The sequence below is a fragment of the Venustampulla echinocandica genome, assembly GCF_003357145.1.
Source record: "Venustampulla echinocandica strain BP 5553 chromosome Unknown scaffold_7, whole genome shotgun sequence".
In the NCBI taxonomy this organism is placed as follows: Eukaryota; Fungi; Ascomycota; class Leotiomycetes; order Helotiales; family Pleuroascaceae; genus Venustampulla; species Venustampulla echinocandica.
The window spans coordinates 773,750-798,275 of record NW_022474212.1 but is presented as its reverse complement, the minus strand read 5'-3'; the positions used below and the strand labels follow the sequence as shown (position 1 = coordinate 798,275).

Here is a 24,526-nt window from a genome sequence, read left to right as displayed (position 1 = left end):
TGCACAGCCTCGTATGGCCCAGGAATGCAAATTACCTAGGTACTTTGAACAGACTTTAAGACATTCTACCAAGTGTAACAAATTTATGTGAGAAATAGTATTTAATTAAATAAATCTAGCTTTGCCCCATGCTTCTAAATTATTAGAAATATTGCTGATTTCTCGTCTCCAAATCTGCTGTATTTGTGCTACTACTAGGTGCCCTATTGTCCCTATTCATACGATATATCGCGGAGCTCCGAGGACCGAGTCCGCCGTGTTTCGATTCGACAGCCTCGCAAATAGCCAGCCAACCAGCTCGTTTCCATGGCGAGGCAAAAGCATTACTCGTATCACCAAGTGCAGTCATTGGCAAAGCAACGTCCACCAGTGGTCCCCCAGTGGCCAAACCACCAAGCTCTTGGTTCTGCAACATTTACCTAATATCTAACCTTTCAAGCACCTGGTGAAGGCCTAGAAGCCCTTCTATCCGAATTTCTATATCTTTCCTTGGATGCCACCAGCTACTACTTAAAATCCTCGTTACATTAACACGCAACAATGAATCCGAGGCACGACCAAACGCCAACGTCATCGCCATCGTCGGGTGCATCGACTCCAGCCGGTGGCAGCAGTCTATCCTCCTCGTGGATCCTGCCCGCAACAGTATCCCATGCTGTAGGCGGCCTCATGCGACGCTTCTCCAGCGAGCCGCATAAGATCAACGCAACTGAACAGCAATACTCGTCAAACTTCTCCGCTTCAAAAGCCAACGGCAACGGCAACGAGGGGATAGACGGCGTATATACTCCTCCCTACCGCAACGCCTCACCGTTCCAACCCCCGCCTCTATATCCTATATCATTATCGGGATATAAAGAGAGCACGTTAGAGTCAGCGCGGCTGCTAAGCAAGGAGCTGGCGGAAGAGATCCGGTTGCTAGTCCCACCAAGGCTACAGTTATGCGAGGAGTGGAAGCTCGTGTATTCTCTTGAGGAGGATGGGGTTAGCCTTGGGACGCTGTATAGCAAATGCGATAAGTTATCGGGACTAAGAAATGGATTTGTGTTAGTGGTTAAGGATGCGGATGGCGGTGTATGATCCCCTATTTTATCCTATCCGTTCCTTTGTTCCCCGTATTCAACGCTGGAGAAGGATATATGAACATGTACATGGATTCAAGCTAACAAACCACCACGAAATAGTTATTCGGAGCATACTTAACAGAGAGACCACACCCATCTCCCCACTACTTTGGCACGGGCGAATGCTTCCTCTGGCGCGCGTCCTTCCTGTCGCCAGCCTCATTCTCCTCCGCACTAACACCTCCCCAATCCGACGCTACAAGCCTCCAAAGCAGCAGCACGATCGCCTCGAGTTCATCAGCCTCCATTCCCCCGGTATCAAACACCCCCAACAGTCTTTTCCCTCCGCCACCATCCCCACTTCTACCGACAGGTGCCTCGACACCTGAACGTATCCGCTTCAAAGCCTTCCCCTACAGCGGCGTCAACGACTACTTGATATTCTGCGAGACAGGCTTCCTAAGCATTGGTGGTGGAGATGGACGTTATGGGCTGTGGCTTGATGATAATTTCGAGAAGGGAATTAGTAGTTCTTGCCCGACGTTTGGCAACGAACCCTTGAGCGAGGAGGGAGAGAAATTTGAGATTGTTGGGGTGGAGTTGTGGAGTATTGGGAACTGATTGCACCTAATCTGCTGGAAATATGATGGGACCTGGGAATGGGATGAAAATTTTGAAGCTGTCTGATGATGATATGAGGAACGCGAGTGGGGGAAAGGATGCATTGCATGGAAATGGAATGGGATGTTCAACAAGTGATCTCATGCGTTGCGATGCGCTGTTATATGATACCCATGAATTAAATTTGGGGCTTCTGGAATTGGAGTTTGGGCTAATGTTGCAAGTATTGGGCATGGATTTCGGGGCTTTAAATCTAAAAACAGCATGGTATTGAATAGTCTTGCAGGGGGGTCGGGGCTTGAGGTTTCACAAGCTAATAATAGGGCCTTGCGATGTCGTAAAGCAATCGTGGAGGGGGATTGGTCGGGGAGCTGGGGATAAAATATGAGGGGAAGGAGGCTGCTCATTATTGAGGGGAATGATTAAGGGGAGAAATGGATATACTTGACCAGGGTACTGAGGTGCAAATTCGCTATAGTGTCTGTAAACAAGCAACATTCTCCGCTCATATTTTAGACATTCTCCCGATCTTAGCTTTCTTGAGGCCCTCGCTGCTATCCACCATATCTGTTCATGTAATTTGGCTCAGGAGGCATGCCCTTTGCACTCGAAGAGAAAGCTCATATTCTTATCAAGGCTTCCTACATAAAATCCTCTCTCCTTCTCTCTCTAGCTTAAAAGAGACCTTTACTTTAAAGTACTCTTTACTTATATCTGTAACATGAACATTTACCTTGTATTTCCTATATTAAAACCAGAAGGCCCGAAGACGTGTTGTATCCTACTAAGTAGCTTTGTAGAGCAGAGAATATAGTTGCTTGTAAATAGGGCCACTTTAGTTAGCCCGAAGCCTAGCCTCGCGCCTGTCTAAATAAAAAAGAGCTTATATACATAGGTACTTCCTTGCTAAGAGAATTGCCTGCTGAATCGACAAAAGTAGCAAGAAAAGACACGCTAACAGTAGTCGATTATCGTTATTATCTAGATGTATTGGCATTATTGTTATCTTCATTATCATTGCAGTAAGAAATCAAGTCGTTTCCACAACATCCACAGCATCCGTCACAACAGTCTCCCTCACAAACACAGACACAGTCGCAGTTGCAGTCACATTTGCCGTCTCATCATCATCGTCTTCTCCATCTTCGTCGTCATCGTCATCGTCATCTTCGCTATTGTCGCAATAACAAATCAGGTCGTTTCCGCAACATCCACAGCATCCCTCACAACAACCGCCCTCACAGCAGTCGCCAACAGGGCAGCAATAATCCAACATATACCCGTTTCCTCCATACGTTGTCTCAATGTAATCATTGCATGTACATCCCATTTTCTTCAACGAACTCCCAGAAACACCTTGGACGGTAAAGAATTAATTAAAATTTATATCTTTTCCAAGTAGGTGAGATTCCAATACGCGATTGAATCTTTCCAGAGAGCATTAAGTTGTAAGTTTGAATAGCGAGTCTGTTGGGGATTAAGTATTCATCCTGCTAATGAGCGGGCAAGCCAGAAGGAGTAGAATCTTACACGATGTTTGTCCGGTACTTAGTAGAGATTCGCAACGGGAGTCCTTGTTTGTCCGGGCCGGATGGAATTCTGGGAGGGTTGGAGCAAAGATTGACCCAGGCAGTTCTGGGCCGGCCCCAGGCCATGTTTAAAAAAATGTACGACTGAGGACAAACGGACAGGCTGAGAAGCAGGGTATATTGGAGGCAGCCAGGCAGTAGGGCCTTTAGGAAGTGGCTTTCCCGTTTGCCTCATTAGAGCCCTCGAATGCCTACTTAGTCTACGCTCGTGGATTGCCTCACCTGGCTTGCTTCGGAACAGAGAAAGCCTGCAAATGAGCTCGGAGCATTCAGGCACTTGGTGGTGGGAAAGATAACATTTCGGGTTTTCTGTGTAACCTAGAGCCTGCTTCAGCGGCCGCCTTGGAGGCCGCCTCATGGCAGATTGACCAATACGCCCCCTTCAAGTTCCGCTTGTGGTGGCAGTGAACTGAATTATTGAACCTCCCCCGCGTTGTTGAGCGTTTATTACCACCGGGCAGATTTTTCGCACCCCATTTCCTCGAGTCCTTTGCGGAGAAGCTCGAGCGGCTTCCGAAGCCAGACTGGAAGGCCGTGTTGAACGAGAAGGCTCTTGATAGGATGAGCGCTGTCGTGACTAGTTACACGTCTGCTCTGAACTTCCAGCTCAGCGCTCTCCAGAGGTGCAAGATTAGAACTTGGGCGATAATTTTCCACCCCAGGAGCCTGGTCCCGGCGAGGAGGGGGGTTTTAAAGAATTCCTACCTACCTATAGGCTAAGCAATTTTTTTAGAATATCTCCTCGCCATAATCTATCGATATAGATATCATAGAAAAAGTTACATGTGTGGGTTGTGTTTTGAAAAGCTGGTTATAATATTGGGGTAGATTCCTTGCCAGCTATTGGGTCAAACATCCAAACGAATAGCAACTTATCATAAAAACTTGTGCTCACAACCAACCTCTTTTCTTCCCCATCAACCTCGACAGTCATCGCTCCCTCTTTCCCTTGGCTCTTGGCCTCTGGCTCCACCACCTCATCCCCAGCCTTCACACCAGATCGGAGTGGCAATACATCACATCCATAACACATACTCTCATGGACGTTCACCTCTGCGGCAACATCCATCCTCCACTCCCCACCCCCTACCAAACTAACCTCTACGATCTTCGCGCCGATATGCATGCATGATGCTAACACTCTAAATTTGACGTGCCCTCCTGGTCCATCTCTCATAGGGCGATCTTCTAAAAACTTCAATTTCCATACTCCGCCCCCGAGGTTGAGCTTCGTCATCTCTCTTGGTTTAGGTAGGGGGCAACCTGAGGAGTTTTGCCAAGAGTAAAGGCGGATGTGGTCATCATAGCTGCCGGTGAGAAACATTCTTTGTTGCCGATATGGTAATGGGAGGATAGCAGTGACGCCTGCGTCGTGGCCTCGGATGGTATTAGCCTGGCCAATTAAGTCGTCGGTGCTCTCCGGCTCTTGTAAAGCAGCGAGGTTGAGATCGATTACGCGGAGCCAGCTATCGTCGCCGCCGGAGTAGAGGCAATGCGTGGATGGGCAGAAGGCACAACACCATGCTTCGGCATCGTGGGTATTTATTGGTAGCTCGTCGTTTAGAATCTGGAAACCTGTAAAGTCCCAGTCGCTAAATGAGATCATATAGATCTCTCCTGCGGAAGTTGTTGCTGCCAAAAGTGGCGGAGCATCGGCTGTTGTCGAGTACGACAGCCAGATGAAAGAGAGCACAAGGACGTTTGTAGCAAACACTTGATGCATTTTTATATGTCTGATGCCCCATTCCCAGGCCTTTAGACCAATATTCCCTGGTTTGATTTCAACAGTCTGGGGCACCAGGGAAAAAGTGTAGATGGAAATGGCGCCGGTACTAGAGGCAACAGCAAAAATAGGCTCCCCAGGGATGAAGTGAAGGTCAAGAATGGCTGAAGGATATGACAATCTTTCGACAAGGATCCTACTCAAACCGAGTCAGGAATGGATCATACGAAAATTTGGTACAAAGCTTCTAAATTGAAAATGATAGAAAATGAAGGTTGGTGGATTTGAACCTTACAATGACTTGTCTGCTCGAATACTAAATAGATTTAAAGTGCCATTTCTCTCCTGCGGCGCTGGAGGGACCGCTATCATGTCATTACCCTCAGATTCAGCGGCTGTTCGGGCAGCAGTTTGGTCATTCTTCTCCAAATTGTATGTCCCAATGACAAAGTAATGACTAGAAGGGTCCAATTCCACGGGAGCTTTTTCCCGTGGGACAAACTCTATACAGCTTGGCGGTAAATCCAGGGTTCGAGAAGTCACTGCCTGGATATTTTTGCTGAATTTCTGCTGGGATATCCCTAGAGGGATATGTTGTCCATCCATTCTATTGCAGGTATCCGGAGAGTGTGGAGATAAAAACTCTACTGTTTGAGTGTCGATGTTGATGTGAGGAGGACGGAAACTCGGAATTTCCAGGGGCTAACTCATCAATGCTCGTACCACGCGAAATTTAGCGAAATTTTTAGTGCTGTTATTGTACCCAATACGACGTATCGCTGTAACGTGATAGTTTAGCGGGCTATCCTATTATTAGACAGTAATTCAAAAGAAATATAGTTTTTTTGCTTTTCGCGTTTTGCTGTCCATGTTAAGGAGGTCGTATGTAGGATCCCGAGTCCAAGCGTTTGTGGCGTCTCCTGCCACCTTTATCTTTGACCCAGTTTTGGTCACTTAGCATCGTTAGCAAACAATATTGAATTATCTTTGATTATATGCCTAACTACTCGCATCTAGAGATTTTATTTGTTCATTATCGTATAGCTTTCTTTTTCACAACTAGTTTGCCCCGCTATAGTTGCGGCGGGACGCTCGTGGGGTAGGTAGTTATTTCACTCATTCAAGCGCTGGACGGACGGAGTTCGCAATACTCACACGCAAACGTCTCCATGGTGAAACATGATGGCAATGAAGGGAGGCGGACATGCTTTTAAGCAAGAAGACTTAGATGCAGCGTATCTTTCGGACGAATCTGATTTCTACGGTAATACCCCTAAACTAGATTGCAAATAGCGCTGACCGCCCCATCAGGTGACGAAACTATGAGGCAAGACTTTGAAGAGCGCGCAAACAACTTCAATCCAGAAGAATGGTGGAAACATAAAGTTCCCTCCCTCATGGAAATTGCAGAGTTGAATATCGAAACTGCAAAATTACAACAAACTGCTACTCTTTACAACTATTACCAAGGAACCCCCGGCGGCCGGCAACTTGAAGAAACCGTGGCGGAGTTCTTGAGACGACTTCCTCCCGCAGCAACTCCTTTATCGGAGCAACTTCCATGGATTCGGATCTGCAACCCGTATCGAAAGGTTCCCAAGCAGGCTGAGCAGAGGACTGTGGGAAACGACCTTACTGCAGAAGGACCGCCTGACGAGGAGAGTGAATGGGCAAGGTTTGTTGTTCAAGGCCAAAGGCTCCTAGAGAAGCTGTTAGTAGTGAAGAATGAGATTGAGGAGAGGAAACTCCGCCAGGCAAAAAGCACGATTACCAAGGCGGCAAATGCAGAGAAAAACAAGATTGTGAAAGAAATCCTCGACACTGCAGCCAAGTTGCACTGCACTTCAGGAAAGGTGGGTTTTGCCACTTTCCATGACTATATGTCTACATACCCAAGGTGCCTATGGTCTAACAACAGAAATAGTGGATGATATTCTGCCCACCTGAAGAAGTCAATGCCGTTTGGTCTATTGTGGCTCGTGCTACCGCCGAGAATGACCTCGGAATTGCAGCCAAAGTGGCCCCTGATGATGGAAACAACAGGAAGCCACGACTTATCTGCATTTATACCAAGGATTTTACAGACAGACAAGATGTTTCTCGAGTTATCCACAAGCTAAAGAGTCTTGGCCTCGTCGACGCGACGAGCAATAAATCCATATACTACAAATGTGGTGAGTCTTCTTCAATATTGCTTTGCATGTCAAAAGCTGATTGACGTTGCAGATGCGTATACATATCTTGGCCTTAATAGTGCCAATCGGTATGGCATTCAGGCATCGCTTTACGACTCCCGAGAATTTTTGAAGCCAAAATCCAACGACTCCAAGGGCATGAAAGATGGAAAGGTTGATGGATACTTTTATAAGCAGAAGAAAGACGAGGACAGTTGGCGCTCTGTGGGTTTGGAGTGATTGTGTTCCGGATACCCATTTGCTAGATACCCTTTTGCACGAATGGTTTTTGAATTGTGCAACAGCTGCATCTTAACAGGACTACCTTTCATATGAACAATTGCGCCTTCCCACGCCGAGGACTTGTATACTTCTCATGTCCTCATCCGTGTCATCAAGTCGTAACAGGAGTCGTAATCGCAAAAAGGACAATCAGCAACCGTTGTAAACGCCCTGGATCGCAAAGACTTATATCCAAATGGGTACTCTTCCAGATTCGCAGCTCATATCTCCTCCTCGTTATTCCCCGTCATCTCCTCCACGGCCTTCAAATGCAGCACAAGCCTAAACGCACTATTCCCATTCAGATAATACCGATGCAGCTTCTTACTCCTCAAAAAGCCCAAGCGTTCATAAAGTTTCATAGCCGGCACGTTCGTCTCCTCGGTCTCCAAAACCACTTCATCCGCCCCCCTCTCAATCATTGCATCAATCGCCTTCCGGACCAGCGTAGTGGCAATTCCGTGGTTGCGGTAGGTGGAGGAAACCGCGAGCATGGCTATGTAGCCGCGGAGGGTCGTTGGGGAAGAGTGGGAGGGTGGTGTGTGTGGTTCAAGTTTGGAGATTATGACGCCAATTAATTTGGGGGAGGTGTACGCGGTGGTTGGAGAGAGGGCCTAGTTGGGGAAGAGGGAGATTTAGCTTGGAGTATCTAAACTATGCACTTCGGGGAGATGGTATGTTCGGGTGTAGACTGGAGAATAGAACCGTACCATAAAACACAAATCACCCCATTGGTAGAGAAAGTATCGGTACACATAGATACTGTATGGCTCACTGAGGTCCTTGGAAATCAATGCCCGGATTGAAGGTAAGTATTGTTTCTCGAGGCTGTGTGAGTATTGGATGTAGCGAAGCTCTGCAGGAAGAGTCCCCGAGCTCTCCTTCAGTAGGGAGAGCACAGGTGATTTCGTTTCGGCTTCGAGGTTCGTTTCTGAGGCCATTTCTGCTTGCTTGCTTGTAGGCGTGGGGATAAGATTAATTGACGATGGCGATAGTCTATCTAGTACCTTACGTTGAAGTGGGGCAACGAAGCAAGAGTTGATCTCGGGGACCTTTAGCTTCGTAGCTTGAAGACTTTCACATGGAAACCTTTCAGGGGGCCCTGACCACCTGACGTCTCGCCTAAGTCCAACGTCACTCCCGCTAAAACTTCGGTTCACAGCCAAAGCTTCCGTGCAAAGTACCCAGGTACCTAGGTAGTGTTTGACAACATACAATACGTACGTACTCCGTAGTATTTATTTTTCTTTCTTATAATACCTAGGGAATATGGGTTTTGCCCTGAGAATTCGCCATATTATGTGACGACGAAGAGGTATTTTAGAGGTGAGGGACATGTATCCTTACTTTGAAGTACACGAATTTCACTTTTCGCAGGCCCTTCTCCGAATCTAAGATAAACCTAGTTGCGGTTTCCTGGAAAAGTCGGCAAGGATCCGTTCTAGCTTTCTCGTTGGTCTTGCACGGATTCTAGGCGCCGCAATCGCTAGCTAAACCTATGCTCAATTCAAACGTTGGAAATGGAGTAGGATATTCTTAAATCATCTAGTATTAAGTAGAGAGACCTCAACTGCTGAATATTACCTTGCCTAAATGTATCTTAACCTACCTAGGTACCTGGTTATTCTCTCCAGATTTACTTCAGGACAAAAGCACAAGCTCCCACCTCTTCGTCCCCTGCAAACTCTCCCACTGACTCTCCATAACCTCCTTGACCAGATGCCGCCTCCTGCACACCACACTTGCCGCAGCTTCTGCCTCATCACCACCCGTCCTCGGCTCAACCATCACAAGTGTCAGCGTCAGCCGTCCTCCATGGCTCATCCTTTGCCGTGTCGCTCCAACGACTATAAACTTCCCGTATTCCGGGAGGTTGAGGCTAACATCTGGCTCTTGTTCTCGCCCTGGCCTCCGCTCGAATCCACCAGGGGCCCACCGGCCAGTCAATTCGACATCCCCATCTGGATCGCATAAAACGATGAATGGTTCATTCCAATACCCGTTCCAGCCACGCTGTTCGATGCGGAGCACTGCAACAGACGTCCAGAAGCACAACAATGATGGGACGACAGAAGAAGAAGTAAGGAAGGGTGGAACATCGGCAGATGTGATAGTCTGACGAGTGGTGTCCAGCCAGGGGTGGATGGCCGAGGGAGGGTACCGGGTTAGTTGGCGCGTGTCGTCGTAGGTTGTGTCATCGGCGGGAGGTGGCCAGGTTTTCAAGAGAGGTGTCGGATTGCCATGGTCGTCGATGCGGTAGAAGCGAAGGCCTAGAGTTCCTATTGTGGCGGAGGGATTGAGAGCGCGTAGGTCGAGTCCATTGCTGCGCCCTGGAAGAATTTGAAGTTAGGTATTTATTTTGGGGAGGTAAAGGATATCGAGAGACTTTTTGTCGGATCTGCGTGTCTCGTTGCCTTGACATAGAGACTATGGAAGGTCGTCTTGAAGAGTTTTTTCTAAATTTACTTACAGCCTATCCAGGACCAGCTAGGGAAGGGGCAGGATAGGAGTATCCCTCTGGAATTAACGTATTTGTGATAAGATTGTCTTCGGGATGGAGGTCCGGAAGCAGTCCATGCGAGGGCATGTTCTAGGACATTTACAGGGAGGCCCCAGAAATGGTCTTGTCCGGTAGATTGGTTCAGGACTCGAAGAACACCAGCGATAGCGTGCATAGCATCGCCCTCGGAAGTGAATTCTCGCTGCGCATATTTTTGGAGTATAGTAATGAAGAGCGGGGCCCAATTTTCAATGATGGGGTCGGCAAGGGAGGTGAGAAGGTTTTGACCGTGAAAGTGGCGGTAGACCTGGAGATCATCGATGCGTTCCCAAAAGCTACCTTCACACCAGGTTGATTTCTGACATTGCCAGTATATCTGGTCCGCGGTGAAAATAAGGCAACGCCTCGAGAGAAGTCCCTCCTGGAACGTCCAGCCTCTTGTGCTCCATTTGCATCTTTGAAGGTAGCCGGCATAGTCGCTGGGTCCGGGATCAAGTGATTCAGTGAGCCAGACACCGTTGAGTTCAAACGGTTGTTGAGTACGGCGGTGGACAAATTGTCGAATACCGGGAAGACCAGATGAAGTATCACCACTAGCAGCATTGACGATTGTGAGGACAGCATGAGCATAAATCGCATCCATGACAGATAGATACCTCGCTTTGTCTAGCTCATCGTCTTGAACAATGCCAAGTGAATCTATCCAAATGTAGCGCTCACCTAGTGCATTAGTAGCTATCAATGCATCGAAAATCACAGGAGGGAGTCTTTCCTCAGTCAGAGCTCCTGGTGTTCCATAGTCTGCAAGATTGTCTTTCCGCAGCGAATGTTCCTGTGGTCCTCCCCAGCAGTAGCTCAGAGCTACCCAGGGAACGTTTGTTAGAAGATCCACAATGCATCTAAGCGTCACGTCGATTAACCTGATGGTAGATATCCTGGGTACCTTGATCTCGTCACCACAGATACCGTTGTGGAACTCGGTACAATGGTCCTTCCACCGTTTGCACAACCGCAGGTCCGCCTCTTGTGGCCGAATACGCGCTTCATACGGCTTATGTGCTGGCCATTCCAGAGAGTGCGTCTGGTCTAGTAAATCGGGGAGGTGTATAGCTTGCTGGTCACTCTGTTGTAGGTACAGGAAATAGTCAAACTTCCTAGAAATGGCTCGCGGATCGAGATAGACAGAGATTAGAATTAAAACCCGCTGGTCCTTGGGAACGTCTCCGGACGCCCTGCCCTTCTCAGAAGTACGAATGTAATGAGGCTCGATTCCCATCGATACACGTTCGTAATCAGCTGGGAGAATTTCCGCGAACGACTCAGAACACCGATTTCGGAACAAGAGCAGCAACCATCCACAAACCCAACATTGATTAGCGGCATTGACAATATCACTTAATCGATTGGACATCCTGATCTCGGTATTTGGAAGGTCCTGGACTTTCTCTTCCTGCAGTCCCAAGATAGGTACGTTGTCCTCGATGGAAGGACGACAAAGGTCGCACATAAAAGTGCTACCACCTGCCTAGCCCTATGAATTAGCATCAAACGTATTGTGATTGCAAGAAATGATACTAAATGGTACCATACGAACCTCTAAGAGTGCTTGCTGGAGTTCAGCGGCCATTATGAACGAGTGATTCTAGAGCAGAATACTTGATCTCCGGGCTGAATTTATGCTCAATAACCTACCTAGGGACTCTTCAAATGGCATCAGCGGGACATCGTCCACCCGTCATGACACCGAATGCTAATATGTGTCGATGCCAATGGACATACGCACCGTCCACAATGGAGACAAGCTAACGGTCTCTTACACGAACTGCTAATAAATTGATCGAGTTTGTGGGCACAGCTTGGAAGTAAACGAAATGAATTACTGTACCTCGTATATGCGCCTTGTCCGGCCGCATACGGCGTATCTAACCCATAACTGTCCCCAAGAAATCCACTGTTGCACGCAGGACAACACCGGCAACACTAAGGAATGTATAATCAAGAGCTTTGTAGATTCGCACTTAACTGCTTTGCGGTTTGGCAACTTGTGAGATCTAGTCCAGATGTTTGTTTTCTTTCGTTGAGAACATGTTAATGTGAAGCTACCTGTAGTTTAGGATTTATCTATTTTCCAGTATCAATTAGACTGTGTTCTCGGTGAATAATCGGCAAATATATGGCCCGCAAACAAAACCACGCGCTGATCGACTCGGCCGAGGCGGCGCATTCATCCCTGGCTTGAACAAGCTTCCTACTCCGTAGGTACAATATGCAAGACAGCCATGAGCTCCAAAACATATAAAGCCCCCGTCCTCCTTGTCCTACTCTTCCCTCACTGCGCATCTTAACAGCGCAATCGGAATGTCTTCCAGTCTTCGACGCCGCATCTGGGGCAACGCAAACCCCTCCGATTCCCCTCCCAAAGCCGCCGATCAACAGCTCGTTCGCCTCTCAAAAGCCCAATCCTCCCAAAGTCCCAAATATCGCAAACGGCGAAATGGCTTCATCTTCTTCCTCGGCGGCCTTTTCGGCATTATGGCTGCGGGCTTCTTCGCGAACCGCTCCGACCTTATCGACTTCCCCGAGTTTGGAGACCTAAGCATGGATAGCTTGATGGACATATTGCCCGCGAGCTTCATGCAGGATGCGCGGGATATGGCAAGGGGGGAACGGGAGACGGTGAACTATGATTCTTTCTCGGTGGGATTGAATCTACTTGCCCAGGGCATCCGGGCCAACCATCCAGTGATTATGGTGCCAGGTGTGATTTCCACAGGTTTGGAGAGCTGGGGTACGACAAACAGCACACGGCAATATTTCAGAAAGAGGCTATGGGGCAGCTGGAGCATGATGCGTGCGCTGGTGTTGGACAAGGAGGGCTGGAAGAGGCATATTATGCTGGATAAAGACACGGGATTGGATCCGCCAGATGGAATCAAACTGAGAGCTGCTCAGGGATTTGATGCTGCGGACTTCTTTATCACTGGATATTGGATCTGGAATAAAATCCTCGAGAATTTGGCGACCATTGGCTATGATCCAACGAACAGCTTCACGGCCGCTTATGACTGGAGGCTTTCTTATGAGAATCTAGAGGTCAGAGACCAGTATTTCACGAGGCTGAAGATATATATAGAGATGGCATATCAGGTTTCAAACAAGAAAGTCGTGGTTATATCTCATTCGATGGGTAGTCAGGTCTTGTTCTACTTCTTCCACTGGGTCGCGGCAGCTGATGGCGGTGGAGGTGGTGATGGTTGGGTTGACAAGTATGTCGATTCCTGGATCAACATTAGTGGTTGTATGCTCGGTGCACTGAAAGGCCTTCCTGCAGTTCTATCAGGTGAGATGAAAGACACTGCACAGCTGAATGCTTTTGCCGTCTACGGGCTGGAGAAGTTCCTGAGTAAAGACGAGCGAGCAGAGATTTTTAGAGCGATGCCAGGAATTAGCTCCATGCTTCCTATGGGCGGAAATGCAGTATGGGGCAATGCAACATGGGCGCCTGACGATCTTCCGGGTCAAAATGTTAGTTTTGGGCCATTCCTGAATTTCAAATTCCGGAATGGTACCACGCAGCATGCGAACTTGACTGTAGAAGACAGCCTTTCGTATTTGGGGAACGTTACGGAACCGTGGTATGGACGCATGGTGGGACGTAGCTATTCAAACGGCGTTGCTCATACCACTGCGGAAGTCGAGGCCAACGAGAAGGATCCAAGGAAATGGATTAACCCACTCGAGACTCGCCTGCCCCTTGCTCCCAACTTGAAGATTTATTGCTTTTACGGTAGGCCATATATCTCCTAATAGAGAGACTCTGCTAATGGAAACCAAGGTATCGGCAAACCAACAGAACGCTCGTACTTCTACCGCCGTTCTGAAAACCCCTTCTCGAACCTTAATATCACCATTGACACCAGTCTTACGCAGGATAATATCGATCATGGTGTTGTCCTCGGCGAAGGGGACGGCACCGTCAACTTGCTCTCGGTAGGCTACATGTGCAACAAGGGTTGGAAAATGCACAGGTATAACCCTGCTGGGGTGAAGGTCAACGTATATGAGATGCCTCATGAGCCGGAAAGATTCAGTCCTAGAGGCGGCCCGAATACTGGCGACCATGTCGACATCCTGGGCAGGCAGAGTCTTAATGATTTGATCTTGAGAGTTGCTGGTGGAAGAGGGGAGGATATTGGTGAGAATATTGTCAGTGATATAGGCAAGTATGCAGAGAGAGTTGAAATTAGGGAGGAAGATGAGTATTTATGAGGTGGAAATAACCATTCGAATTGGTCTTTTTTGTTGCGTATATATGGGACAGGATCTCGCTATAAACTATGGTTACGGGTAGTATTGCGGCATCAATTGGGCGTTTGGACTACAATGGATTCAAGGATAATGGATAAACAAGGGGCGGTTATTTGGCACATTAGCATATACCCGAGGTAGATTTTATTACTGTTGCTTGGATATAATTCCGAGACTTTCTAAACTCAGCCTTTGATCTAAGTTACACATTGTTGGTATTTTCACAACTAAGTAGTTTCATGGGTCAACTCTTAAGCAATACAAGTGAAAATAATCGGATGAGACCCTTCCTTCCTTCGAAACTTCAAGTTATTACCAACACTTTTATGTTTTCACACTCTTGCATATGAGCATAGATCCGACTTTCAATACTTAAGGCCGAGCAGCAGATGAGATCTGACCAAGGGTCAGCACTTTTCACCATCTGATATGGATTTGAGATGACATTAGCATAGGTTATCCTAATTAAAAATCCTATCCGTAGAGAGTGGTGGATAACAGGACCTCCCCTATAATCATGCATTTCCATTTCACATATTCACCCACCTAGCTCCCTCTTCCCTCTAAAAAACGCTCCTAAACCCCCCATCAGCGCTCCAAACGTCTTCTCCCCCGCTCCCTCAACCAAGCCCTCCTTAATCCACCCAGGTAACTTCCCCCTAATCCTCTCTCCCTCGTATCTCCTATCCACCATAATAATCGCCGCATAATCCTCCCTATGTCGAATAGCTCTGCCCACACTCTGATTGACCGCCCTCATACAAGCATTCTCGTAGAACTCTCTTCCTTGTTCCTTAGCTTTCTTGCTCATTTCGTCCTTATTCATTTTTGCTCCCTCATTAGCATTGCACTGCGATTGCAGACGTTCAAGAGTCGCAGCTTCGATGTAGGAAATTTTTGCCTTCCATTCCGCGCTCATGATATTAGGGAAAGGAAGGCCGACGATTACGACGCAGCGGCCCAGTTTGTCTGAGAAGTTTATCCCTTCGGACATTTTGCCACCGACGACGCTGAGCAGAAGCCCACCCTTACCCGTGTCAATTACGCTAGCGTACTCGGAGAGGATGGCATCAACTGAAAGGTCCTTTTTCTCTGTAAATATAGGTTTCTTCGCTTCCAGGCGTTGATAGATGCTTTTCTCAGTGTTTGTTTGGTTACTGTTGGTATTCGGGATAACGGACCACTGTGAAATGATGGACGAGAGGTAGCTATAACTTGGGAAGAAAACGACAACTCCGTCAGGAACGACGGTACAAATATTTAAGAGTGCGCGTCCGAGTTCGTTGACCATCTCTGCGTTACTGCGGTTTTTGAATGTGAATTCGAGGTCTTGCCCTGAAGGCCCGCGGGAGAGGTTCCATGCTATGAGATTGGACTTGGGGATTACATGACCGCAAGAAAGGGTCACGATGGAAGTTGGGGGGATATAGGGGAAGAGATGAGAGGTATAGTCGGAGAATGGTGACATGGTACCGCCTGCTAATATCACGGCTCTCGCTTCGCTGACGATTTCGTGGAAATGAGTGGATGGGTCCAGGAGAAGAAATTTGAGAGAAATTGATTCACCCTCCGGTGAATTGGTCGGCTTGGAGAAGAAGAGCCGGCCTTCTTTCGAAGGGTGAGTGAGTGCCGAAAGGAGCGAAGCGATATGGTGGAGTACCGGAGTAGCGGATCCATCTTGTTTAGGCTGGGCAGGTTGTTGGGGAATGCTGCTTTTCGAGGAAACAGACGTTATATGGACGGCGTAGCCTTCGACTTTGCGCGCAAGTTTGCTTTCTTGAAGGTAGCGTAATAACTTAAACAGATTGATCTGATCAACTCCCTTGCCGGAAAATAGCTCCTTTTCGGAGACAGTGCCATCTGCTTGCTATATCTCATATTAGCACTTGTCATATTCAATAACCAGAATGACAGCGCATACCGGAATCGACAACCTCCCCTCCAGGTATCCAGCCAAAGAATCAATTACTCGAATAACCTGACTAACATAAATCCGATTCTTGCCCTTCAACCTATTACGAAACTTCTGCAGGTATTGCCAAAGCTGTGCTCTAGCTAGCCTTAATTGTTTAAGACTAACTTCTACTCCATGGATTCCGGAAATAGCGTCCATCAGATTGTGTGCCTCGTCAATGATAACTACATGCCCTTTTAAGCTGAGCCCTAAAGCCTCCCTAGCGCTTTTCTGAAGCAGCAGGGGATACGGTAGCGTTACTATCTCTGCCGGTCGAATTGCGGCCCTTGAAGCGTAGTAGGGGCAAATTCCAATCTCTTTGCCAAGCGACCCCATATCTTCGATATCCCGGAGCGTTGCAAGAGCATGATCGCGGAAATCGTTAACAAGGGATTGATTCTCCCTGTTGGGTAAGAATTCACATTTATGTTCTTGAGCTGTTCCTGGTTTTTGAAGCTCAGCGCAACGCTCGTTGATCGCCGTTACTGAGTTCAGTTTGTTGACTCGAGGGTTGATACAGAGGTTTTTTCGTGACCCAAGAGTAAGGTGTTTTAGATCTTCGATCTTTATTTCCTTGCCTGGTTCCTCGTCCGGAATTGCTGCTGGGAATTCCACGCGGCGGAGTTCATTGATGAATTGGGTGAGCTGGGAATGTGTCCGAGAACAATAGAAAATCTAGAAAGAATCAGATATGTTGAAAAGGACTGGCAATTTGACATACCTTGGTCTCATTTTCTACTTCCTCTTCATCCTCTTTTAACACAGTAGGGCCCATTCCAAGCTTCGCCATCAACGCCAAGGTCGCTGCAGAATAGTGACTGCCTCCGTCGTCCTTCAAACCCTGCTCCTCGCGGTCGCTATCGTAATCGTCAAGAAAGAATTGCTCTTCGTCATCATCATTTTCGGCAGCCTCCTTATCGGTTTTCCTCTTCTTAAATTTCTGATCCCCTTTGATGTACCTGTCACGCTGCGCTTTTTCCTTGGCTCGAACTTTTGCTAATCTGGCTTCCATTTCTTCCCGTTGACGAAGCATCTCGCGCCGTTTCCTTGCTCTTGTCTGCTCGATAATCCACTGCGGTTCGTCTGAGTCTGGAAGTGTATTAGAAAATACGTGACATTACTTCCTAGGGATTTGAATACATACCACCTTGACCCCAATCGAGACCTTGTTCAAAGGTCTTCCGTTTGTAATCGCGCAGCCAAGTCAAAGAACCACAAATTAAACTCAATGATTTGCCCTACCGTTTCAACATTAACATCTACAACTTTCAATTTAACCAATAATATACCCAGACGATAATATATCGCTCGGAATAATCACGTGATACAGAATTAAGATGCGAAAAAACATACAGTACCGGTAGGACTTTCTAAAATGCCAATTTTGCCATTTTCTAGAACTTGATAGACAGTATCCATAAAGGTATCTTGAATGGCATAAGGTGTATATGGATGATGAAAGTCGCGTTGCACTTGAGCTTGCACTATGCTCCCTGGAGCATCTTCATTTTCGAGACCCTCATCCTGGTGACCCGACATTGTAGCTCGGGGCTTTCCGAAGTGTATGACGGAGGAGGCTGCTCGTTCCTGTTTGATGGTCGATGTAGTCGGTATTGAGCTGACAATGGCTCCTAACCTCAAGGAGTTGTTTGGGACGCGTCGTGGAGACGGAGTTAATTTCTCTGGGTTGAGAAACTGAATGAAGATGAGCCCCGAGAATGCCAAGCCACCAGGTCTCAGCCAAGTTCAAGGGGAACTAGGCTTATATCAACCTTTGTCTCTTCAACCGCTAACTCTACTTCCCCCTTCTTCAACACCAGACCAACGAGATGCACATATTCATTTTCAGGCCGGCGCAGAAACTGAATCGTGTTCGTCCTTCGGCGTATGTAATACTGCAATTAGAAGCGCGAAACGTGCCGAATTCGGAGAGCTACCACGCTCACAGGAGAGTTGGCAATTTCGAGAACATATGGCGGTGCGAATAGCCTCCCGTCAACTCGCGAGAACCCGCCATAAGCGAAGTTATATAAAATTAAATTAAATTAATATCTATTACAGAGCCAAAAAGGAGCCAAAAATATTACAGCCAAAAGTAATATTATGTACTTGAGGAGCAAAAAGAGTTCGGCCCGGGCGATTGCCTACATCTCTTGTCGATTTTTGTTGTTGTCGCTTCTGTTGTTGTTTTCCTTTTTTTCCCTGTCATCCCTGGCGATAACGTATGTACAATTTGACCAGAACACACTTAGCCAAGTGCCACGCCCTTGTACTCGTTAAGGGATATTTGCTTATTTGGCCATGTATGGGACAGGCGAGGGAAAAGTGCCAGGCATGTGACCAGCCTTATACCGCCTGTACAAGCTACAGCTTCTTGTATTTTAGCACTAATATCTCTGTCCGTAACACTAATAAACTACATCCTGGGGCGCAGTGGATACCAACGATATGTTCTTTTTAAATTGACCCGACTGATTACTCTGTCAGCTAGCCAGCGTGAGGGAAATTTTAATGTGGCACTGAGGCAGAGGAATTATGCCAGGGCGCAGCTCGCCTCTTTACCGCTTCCTTGCGCATGGAAGTAATTTGGTAGACCAAAACGGTATCCCGGAGGGCTATCGCATAACTATGTAAACAGGGCACATCTTATCGCTCTCCCTAAGATAAACCATACTGATGCGATACAAGAAATTCCAGCCTGCTTAACTTATATAGGATACAATGGTTGATTGATAACTAAAGAGCTAATAATTACGAAAGTTATGGCTAGATTCATGATCGTACAAGTGATGCCTAGAAAGAAGCGCCAAGGGGCTTGGTATATGGCGAAATTGACGAAGATTAGTTAAATCTCAAGTTCTCAAATGGGTAGTTCAGTCTACCAGGACAAGATTTGCTGGCGGACAAAGCGTGCTATGCTATCCTGATATTCTTCGACTGTGACCTAAGTTCCGCATAGCTTCCATCAAGCGTAAGTAATAGGCAGGCTACCAGGAAGTTCAGAAAGCCCTAAGAAATCATGTGTTGTTAGAAGTCGTTCATGACTTTAGATGGGATAATGACACTTACATCCTTCGGTCAGCTCGTTGACAGATGGTGCTTTAGCGCATTTCATTGCAGCCTCTGAGGTTTGAGACTTAAGTTGGCTGCATTTGTCGTTGCTGCACCTAGCGTTCAGAGCCCTCTGCAGAGAGTCATCCTTCCAGCCAAAAACATAGTCGCCATGTTGGCCGTATCCAGTGCTACGAGTACATGGTTAGCATCTATCGCTTTCCCCAGTAGCAATAACTTACCCATCACCCGTGCTATAGACGAATGGCTGCTTGGTGGTATCCGTCGGCCAAAGGTCCTTGGTATTAAACTGTCTGGTATCCCACATAATCTCATACATCAGTTGAGGGAGCTTAACAGGGTGAGTTGATGGGCATGGGCCGGTCGACTCAAATGTCCCGCTGCTAGGGTAAGCAACGTGGCTCTTGTGATCTATGCTGTCGACATTCTTTCCATCCCAGCAACTAGGATTTGTGTATGTCAGCAGGTTGCTTAGATCGGAGTACGGAAAAGTGCCAATAACTTACGTTGGGAACGTGATAGTCGTGCGGATACCTCCCTGGCAAAACCCCGTTGGCAGTGAACTAGTATCAGCACCAGTGCAAGGGGCACCTCCAAATGGAACTTGATTGATGGTACTAAAGCAACGGTGGCAGATACCCCGTTGTTGGCCCTTTGCTGAGCGCAACATCGCGTCGCCGACAAGCATACGGAAACCCTATGGTGGATGTTATATAGTGGTCTGAAGGTCTTACGGGGCTAACTTACTGGCTTAAAGGCTGTAACAGTAGTTTTGCCATCATATGGTGGGATATAGTAGATAGTTAAGCCACCATTTGCCTTGAGGCCTTGGTTGGCCATCTGGGGAACTCGCTTGAGACTTCCATTGCGTGCCTTGAAGTATAAATTGGCAGTCCAGTAGTTAGAGAAGTCCTCGCTAAAGGTGCAAGTCGTGCAAGTAGACATCTTAACAGGATCATATTCAACGGCGGTCATGCTAGCGTTAAAGGAATCCCCTCCGCCGACCTGATGGAGATGTGGGGATGGATTAGATCCTGGGTTGACCAAAGGGTCGACACGCTCGATAACGAGTTGCCCGCAAGAGAAGCGCAGCATTTGCTGTCCAAGAGCATCTTGCACAAGGAGCGCAACGGCAACGGCAAGGGACTTCCACTGCATCTTGGGCACGGCTTTAATAGCAGTAAAGTTAAGACGGAGTAGAAGAGATGCAAAAACGAAAAGCGAAAAGGAGATGAGGCGAGCACAACACCATTCTTCAAGTTATAGGAACAAACACGCTGAGCTACTTCCTTTGCGTACTCCGACGTTGCAAAGCCGGTGCTATTGTCAGAAGACTCCCAGATGGACTGTAAGAGCAATTGCCGGAGATTAAAACCCCAGTTGGGTAATAATGGTAGAATGAAGCAAAGGATATATTCAAGCAAACTGAGGGGGGCTAGAGTTCATTGGCGCCTTCGCGAATGCCCAGCAACTGCCGAGACTTAAGGTTAAAAAGCTTGATCGGGGATTTAATCTAAATGCCAGCTGATCGGTTATCTCGAGTACTGACCTGAGTGCCGACCCATAGAGTTGTTCCAGAGATAACTGTCTGGGCTACGAATCTACGATTCCCCGCATACTCTGTGATGTACGCAGTAAGTGTTTAGGTAACGGTTGCCAAGTCAGCAACCGAAGACGGGTATGCGGCACTAAGGGCTCGCCAAATACGAAACACGTGGGGCCAAGATCTCCCGTTTTAGAACATGCACACGTGATGTATTTATCGTCGTGGCTGTAAATTTTCGATTAACATTGTTAGATTTATAAATCAACGCATAAACCAAAGTACCATCGGGGATTTGTAGAATGGATCTGGCAATATCCCAAGTTTATCATATACTCGGGTAATTAACATATGCCACCTACAAAACTCTACTAGCAAAGAGACCCGATAATTGTTAAGAAGATATATCTGCTCATCGTAATTAATATCAGGTTTTATTTTTGTCAAGACAGCTCTGTTTGGTTAAGGTTGTAGGACTATGTCGCTCTCATTACTGTCTACTACTGTCTCCGGACTGTCTCCCGAGGGACCTGCCGCCTTACTGTCTTATTAGAGCTATCGCCTTGGACTAGTAGGGTAGGTGGCGGTCAGGGGCAAAAGTGTGTAGCGAGCCGGAGCAAAAGAAAAACAATACGCCGAGTCGCCGAGCTGACGACCCTGCCTTTGCACGATACGCCGATCCGACGAGTTTACTTTACTCTACGATACTCGTACTCTTTTAAGGTTAAAGTTTACTCTGCGACTAAACTATAGGACGCATCCTTATAATAAGAATATCCTATAGGTGATGTTGTTTCGAGAATCGCTCCCAGAAAATGCGTATATCATCATGCCACATTCTGCAAACCCCCGATCCGTACTTAATGGACCTAATAACTATAAGCAGATATAGTCAAAGTAAGGGTTGCCTAAAGTATAGATAAGGACGATTAATCTGATTACAAGAGTATAGGCCATAAGACGTGATCGCGCCAAGCCTAGCTCAGCAACACTAACAATCCGTATTGTGACATCCATTACTCGTAACCACAGGTGAGTGGTGCGGCGACTCGGCGCGTGAAAAACCCTTCAAGGTCCAGGATGTCGTCATACTTGGTATTTTTCTGATTAGGAAGCTCCGAATTGTGTATTTCGCACGAAGATTGTCTCATACAAGTCGTCTTAGATGGTCTGAAACTGTATTCATCTTGGGAGAGAAGCAGTGGAATTTGCGTTTCTTAAATAACGAGTCATTCCTTTATCATCTTGATTTTTTCAAGTTGCTTGTTTTGAAGGTCGATCGCTTTCTAGACTGCATACGATTAGTTTTTTTTATTGAGTCCATCTCTTGCGTATCATGGCGAAAACGGGGATTACCACAGTTGGTGCAGTTGGTAGCGATACAAGTGATCCAGCTCCAACCCCAAACGATGACAACAAAACCTATGGTGTGGCTACCGACGACATCAGTATAGGTACGCTCGAAGCCCCTTTCTAACAAACTTTATATCTCAATGCAGGACGAATGCTAAACCTCTACAGGCGATGCCCAATACCAGACTACCGATGCCCGTCGTCAGGTCGGCCTCACCTCCGCCATCTTCCTCATCTTTAACCGAATGGTGGGCACGGGAATCTTCGCAACCCCCAGTGCGATTCTCTCGCTATCCGGATCAGTGGGACTGGCGTTATTCATCTGGGTTGTGGGCATGTTGATTGCAGCCGCCGGGTTAATGACTTACATGGAATTCGGAACTGGTCTTCCACGGAACGGCGGCGAGAAAAACTATCTCGAGTACGTGTATCGCAAGCCGAAATTCCTCGTTACTGGCGTCTATACCGGCTATGTTCTGCTTCTTGGATGGGCTGGGTCAAATTCGGTTATCTTTGGAGAGTACATCCTAAGTGCTGCCAATGTTGAGGTCAATAGGTGGAATCAGCGCGGAGTGGGCTTGGCTTGCATTACGAGCGCTTTCTTAATCCACGGACTTGCTCTCAACTGGGGCTTGAGGCTGCAGAACTTCTTGGGGATAATCAAGTTGCTCATCTTGTTGCTTATTGTTTTCTCCGGCTTCGTACGTTCCGCTTCCTTTCCTTGAACGGAATCCAGTCCTCGATATCAAATACTAATTGCGGTTTGTTAAATTTTAGGCTGCTCTTGGTGGTCACATCAAGATCGACGAAAAGCCAGATAACTTTACAAATGCGTTCGAGGGAACCACTGGTAGCGCGTAAGTCGACTTTCCTTGACAGTACTTCGGTCGTCATTAGTTCCTAACCAGATCACAGATATGGAGTCGTCACGGCACTCTACAATGTTATATGGAGTTACATCGGCTATAGCAACGCAAACTACTCCCTATCTGAAACGAAGAATCCTGTCCGGACACTTAAGATTGCAGCCCCATTGGCACTTGGCCTTGTCTCCGTTTTATACATGTTGGTCAACGTAAGTCCAGGAATTACCTAGAGTAATTGACATAAGCTAATATTTTCCAGATTGCGTACTTTGCTGCCGTCCCCAAGGAAGAAATTATTACTTCAGGCCGAATTCTAGCCGCATCATTCTTTCGCAATATGTTCGGATCACGCGCAGAGCGCGTCCTCTCTGTCTTTGTCGCTCTTTCAGCATTCGGCAACGTACTCAGTGTGATATTCGCACAAGGGAGGTGTAAGTCAAAAACCCTCTTCGATACCCAACAGAGACCCAGTCGAACTAACGAATTTGCCTTTAATAGTGGTACAAGAGATTGGCCGGGAAGGCATCATCCCATGGTCCCGCCTTTGGGCAAGCAATAAGCCGTTGAACGCTCCTTTCATGGGCCTCTTCGAGCATTGGGTGGTTTCCGTCGTTATTATGCTTGCACCTCCGCCTGGCGACGCATATAACTTTATTCTCAAGTTAGTCTACCTATTAATCCTATATCGAGACCGCCCACGTCTTTCCCCTACATTCAGGTTTTCGCAATATCTTGCTAACCCTTCTTGCCCTCTAGTGTTATCTCATACCCCCTAGCAGTAGTCAACGTCTTCGTCGCCGCTGGCCTGGTTCACCTCTACCTACACCCCTACTCCCCTCACCGCAACCCAACAGACTGGTCGCCTCCCTTCCGCGCCACTCTCCCGGTGGTCGTCTTCTTCCTCCTATCCAACATATACCTCGTCGTCGCACCATTCGTTCCACCAACCGATGGCCAGAATGTGTACGAAGCTCTGCCTTACTATCTTCATTGCGTTGTCGGGATTGGGATTCTTGCGGGTGGCGCGATTTATTGGCTTGTTTGGGCCGTACTGTTACCAAAGATTGGGGGGTACAGGCTGATTAGGGAGCATACTGTGATGGAAGATGGGTGGACAAGGAATATATTTTCGAGGGTCCCAAGATGATCATCAAAGAGTTGTTAGGTTGATTGCTCATATTTGCGTGTATATTTTGGTAATATTAATGATACCCATCAGATTACATTTCGTTTGGAACTGGCAGGGACTAGTTTTATAGACTTCAAGATTATATAATTTATAACTCAATTGTTCAGACTAGTTCGTTAACACTATAAGCTCCCTTTTAATATTACGTCTAGAAAAAGAATTTTGGTTTCAGAGTGCAGTACAACGATATCAAGGTATTTGTTCAGCTTTGGGTTAGGGCCGAATCCCGAAATTATAGTCCCTTGATCACCATATCGATAGGCATAGAGCGCGAGGATGGCACGACAA

General features: G+C 47.2%; 9 protein-coding genes across 9 annotated transcripts; 4 read left to right on the top strand and 5 right to left on the bottom strand.

Moving 5' to 3' along the window:
• Positions 1-540: 540 nt before the first annotated feature.
• BP5553_08196 (Uncharacterized protein) lies at positions 541-1,685 on the top strand (the record flags this gene model as incomplete). The annotated part of the gene is made up of 2 exons (XM_032016819.1): positions 541-1,074; positions 1,185-1,685. 2 exons carry the CDS (start codon positions 541-543, stop codon positions 1,683-1,685), a joined length of 1,035 nt encoding a protein of 344 aa, XP_031867110.1.
• Positions 1,686-3,905: 2,220 nt separating this feature from the next.
• BP5553_08195 (uncharacterized protein) lies at positions 3,906-5,603 on the bottom strand (the record flags this gene model as incomplete). Its single annotated transcript, XM_032016818.1, has 3 exons — positions 3,906-3,975; positions 4,177-5,193; positions 5,293-5,603. The coding sequence occupies 3 exons, from the start codon at positions 5,601-5,603 to the stop codon at positions 3,906-3,908; spliced, it is 1,398 nt and encodes a 465-aa protein (XP_031867109.1).
• A 576-nt stretch (positions 5,604-6,179) lies between these two features.
• On the top strand, positions 6,180-7,411 carry BP5553_08194 (DUF1917-domain-containing protein; the record flags this gene model as incomplete). Its single annotated transcript, XM_032016817.1, has 4 exons — positions 6,180-6,261; positions 6,309-6,850; positions 6,922-7,171; positions 7,224-7,411. 4 exons carry the CDS (start codon positions 6,180-6,182, stop codon positions 7,409-7,411), a joined length of 1,062 nt encoding a protein of 353 aa, XP_031867108.1.
• A 263-nt stretch (positions 7,412-7,674) lies between these two features.
• On the bottom strand, positions 7,675-8,394 carry BP5553_08193 (putative N-acetyltransferase; the record flags this gene model as incomplete). Its single annotated transcript, XM_032016816.1, has 2 exons — positions 7,675-8,067; positions 8,164-8,394. The coding sequence occupies 2 exons, from the start codon at positions 8,392-8,394 to the stop codon at positions 7,675-7,677; spliced, it is 624 nt and encodes a 207-aa protein (XP_031867107.1).
• Positions 8,395-9,094: 700 nt separating this feature from the next.
• On the bottom strand, positions 9,095-11,580 carry BP5553_08192 (uncharacterized protein; the record flags this gene model as incomplete). Its single annotated transcript, XM_032016815.1, has 3 exons — positions 9,095-9,783; positions 9,924-11,478; positions 11,548-11,580. The coding sequence occupies 3 exons, from the start codon at positions 11,578-11,580 to the stop codon at positions 9,095-9,097; spliced, it is 2,277 nt and encodes a 758-aa protein (XP_031867106.1).
• A 731-nt stretch (positions 11,581-12,311) lies between these two features.
• BP5553_08191 (putative LRO1-a lecithin cholesterol acyltransferase-like protein) lies at positions 12,312-14,222 on the top strand (the record flags this gene model as incomplete). The annotated part of the gene is made up of 2 exons (XM_032016814.1): positions 12,312-13,740; positions 13,789-14,222. The coding sequence occupies 2 exons, from the start codon at positions 12,312-12,314 to the stop codon at positions 14,220-14,222; spliced, it is 1,863 nt and encodes a 620-aa protein (XP_031867105.1).
• A 577-nt stretch (positions 14,223-14,799) lies between these two features.
• On the bottom strand, positions 14,800-17,754 carry BP5553_08190 (uncharacterized protein; the record flags this gene model as incomplete). Its single annotated transcript, XM_032016813.1, has 5 exons — positions 14,800-16,128; positions 16,183-16,890; positions 16,937-17,304; positions 17,360-17,453; positions 17,569-17,754. The coding sequence occupies 5 exons, from the start codon at positions 17,752-17,754 to the stop codon at positions 14,800-14,802; spliced, it is 2,685 nt and encodes an 894-aa protein (XP_031867104.1).
• A 1,426-nt stretch (positions 17,755-19,180) lies between these two features.
• Positions 19,181-20,445, bottom strand: BP5553_08189 (Uncharacterized protein; the record flags this gene model as incomplete). The annotated part of the gene is made up of 5 exons (XM_032016812.1): positions 19,181-19,224; positions 19,285-19,457; positions 19,509-19,730; positions 19,794-19,984; positions 20,035-20,445. The coding sequence occupies 5 exons, from the start codon at positions 20,443-20,445 to the stop codon at positions 19,181-19,183; spliced, it is 1,041 nt and encodes a 346-aa protein (XP_031867103.1).
• Positions 20,446-22,166: 1,721 nt separating this feature from the next.
• Positions 22,167-24,196, top strand: BP5553_08188 (putative MUP1-High affinity methionine permease; the record flags this gene model as incomplete). The annotated part of the gene is made up of 7 exons (XM_032016811.1): positions 22,167-22,284; positions 22,352-22,884; positions 22,961-23,040; positions 23,099-23,258; positions 23,309-23,480; positions 23,548-23,710; positions 23,806-24,196. The coding sequence occupies 7 exons, from the start codon at positions 22,167-22,169 to the stop codon at positions 24,194-24,196; spliced, it is 1,617 nt and encodes a 538-aa protein (XP_031867102.1).
• Between the last annotated feature and the right edge of the window lie 330 nt (positions 24,197-24,526).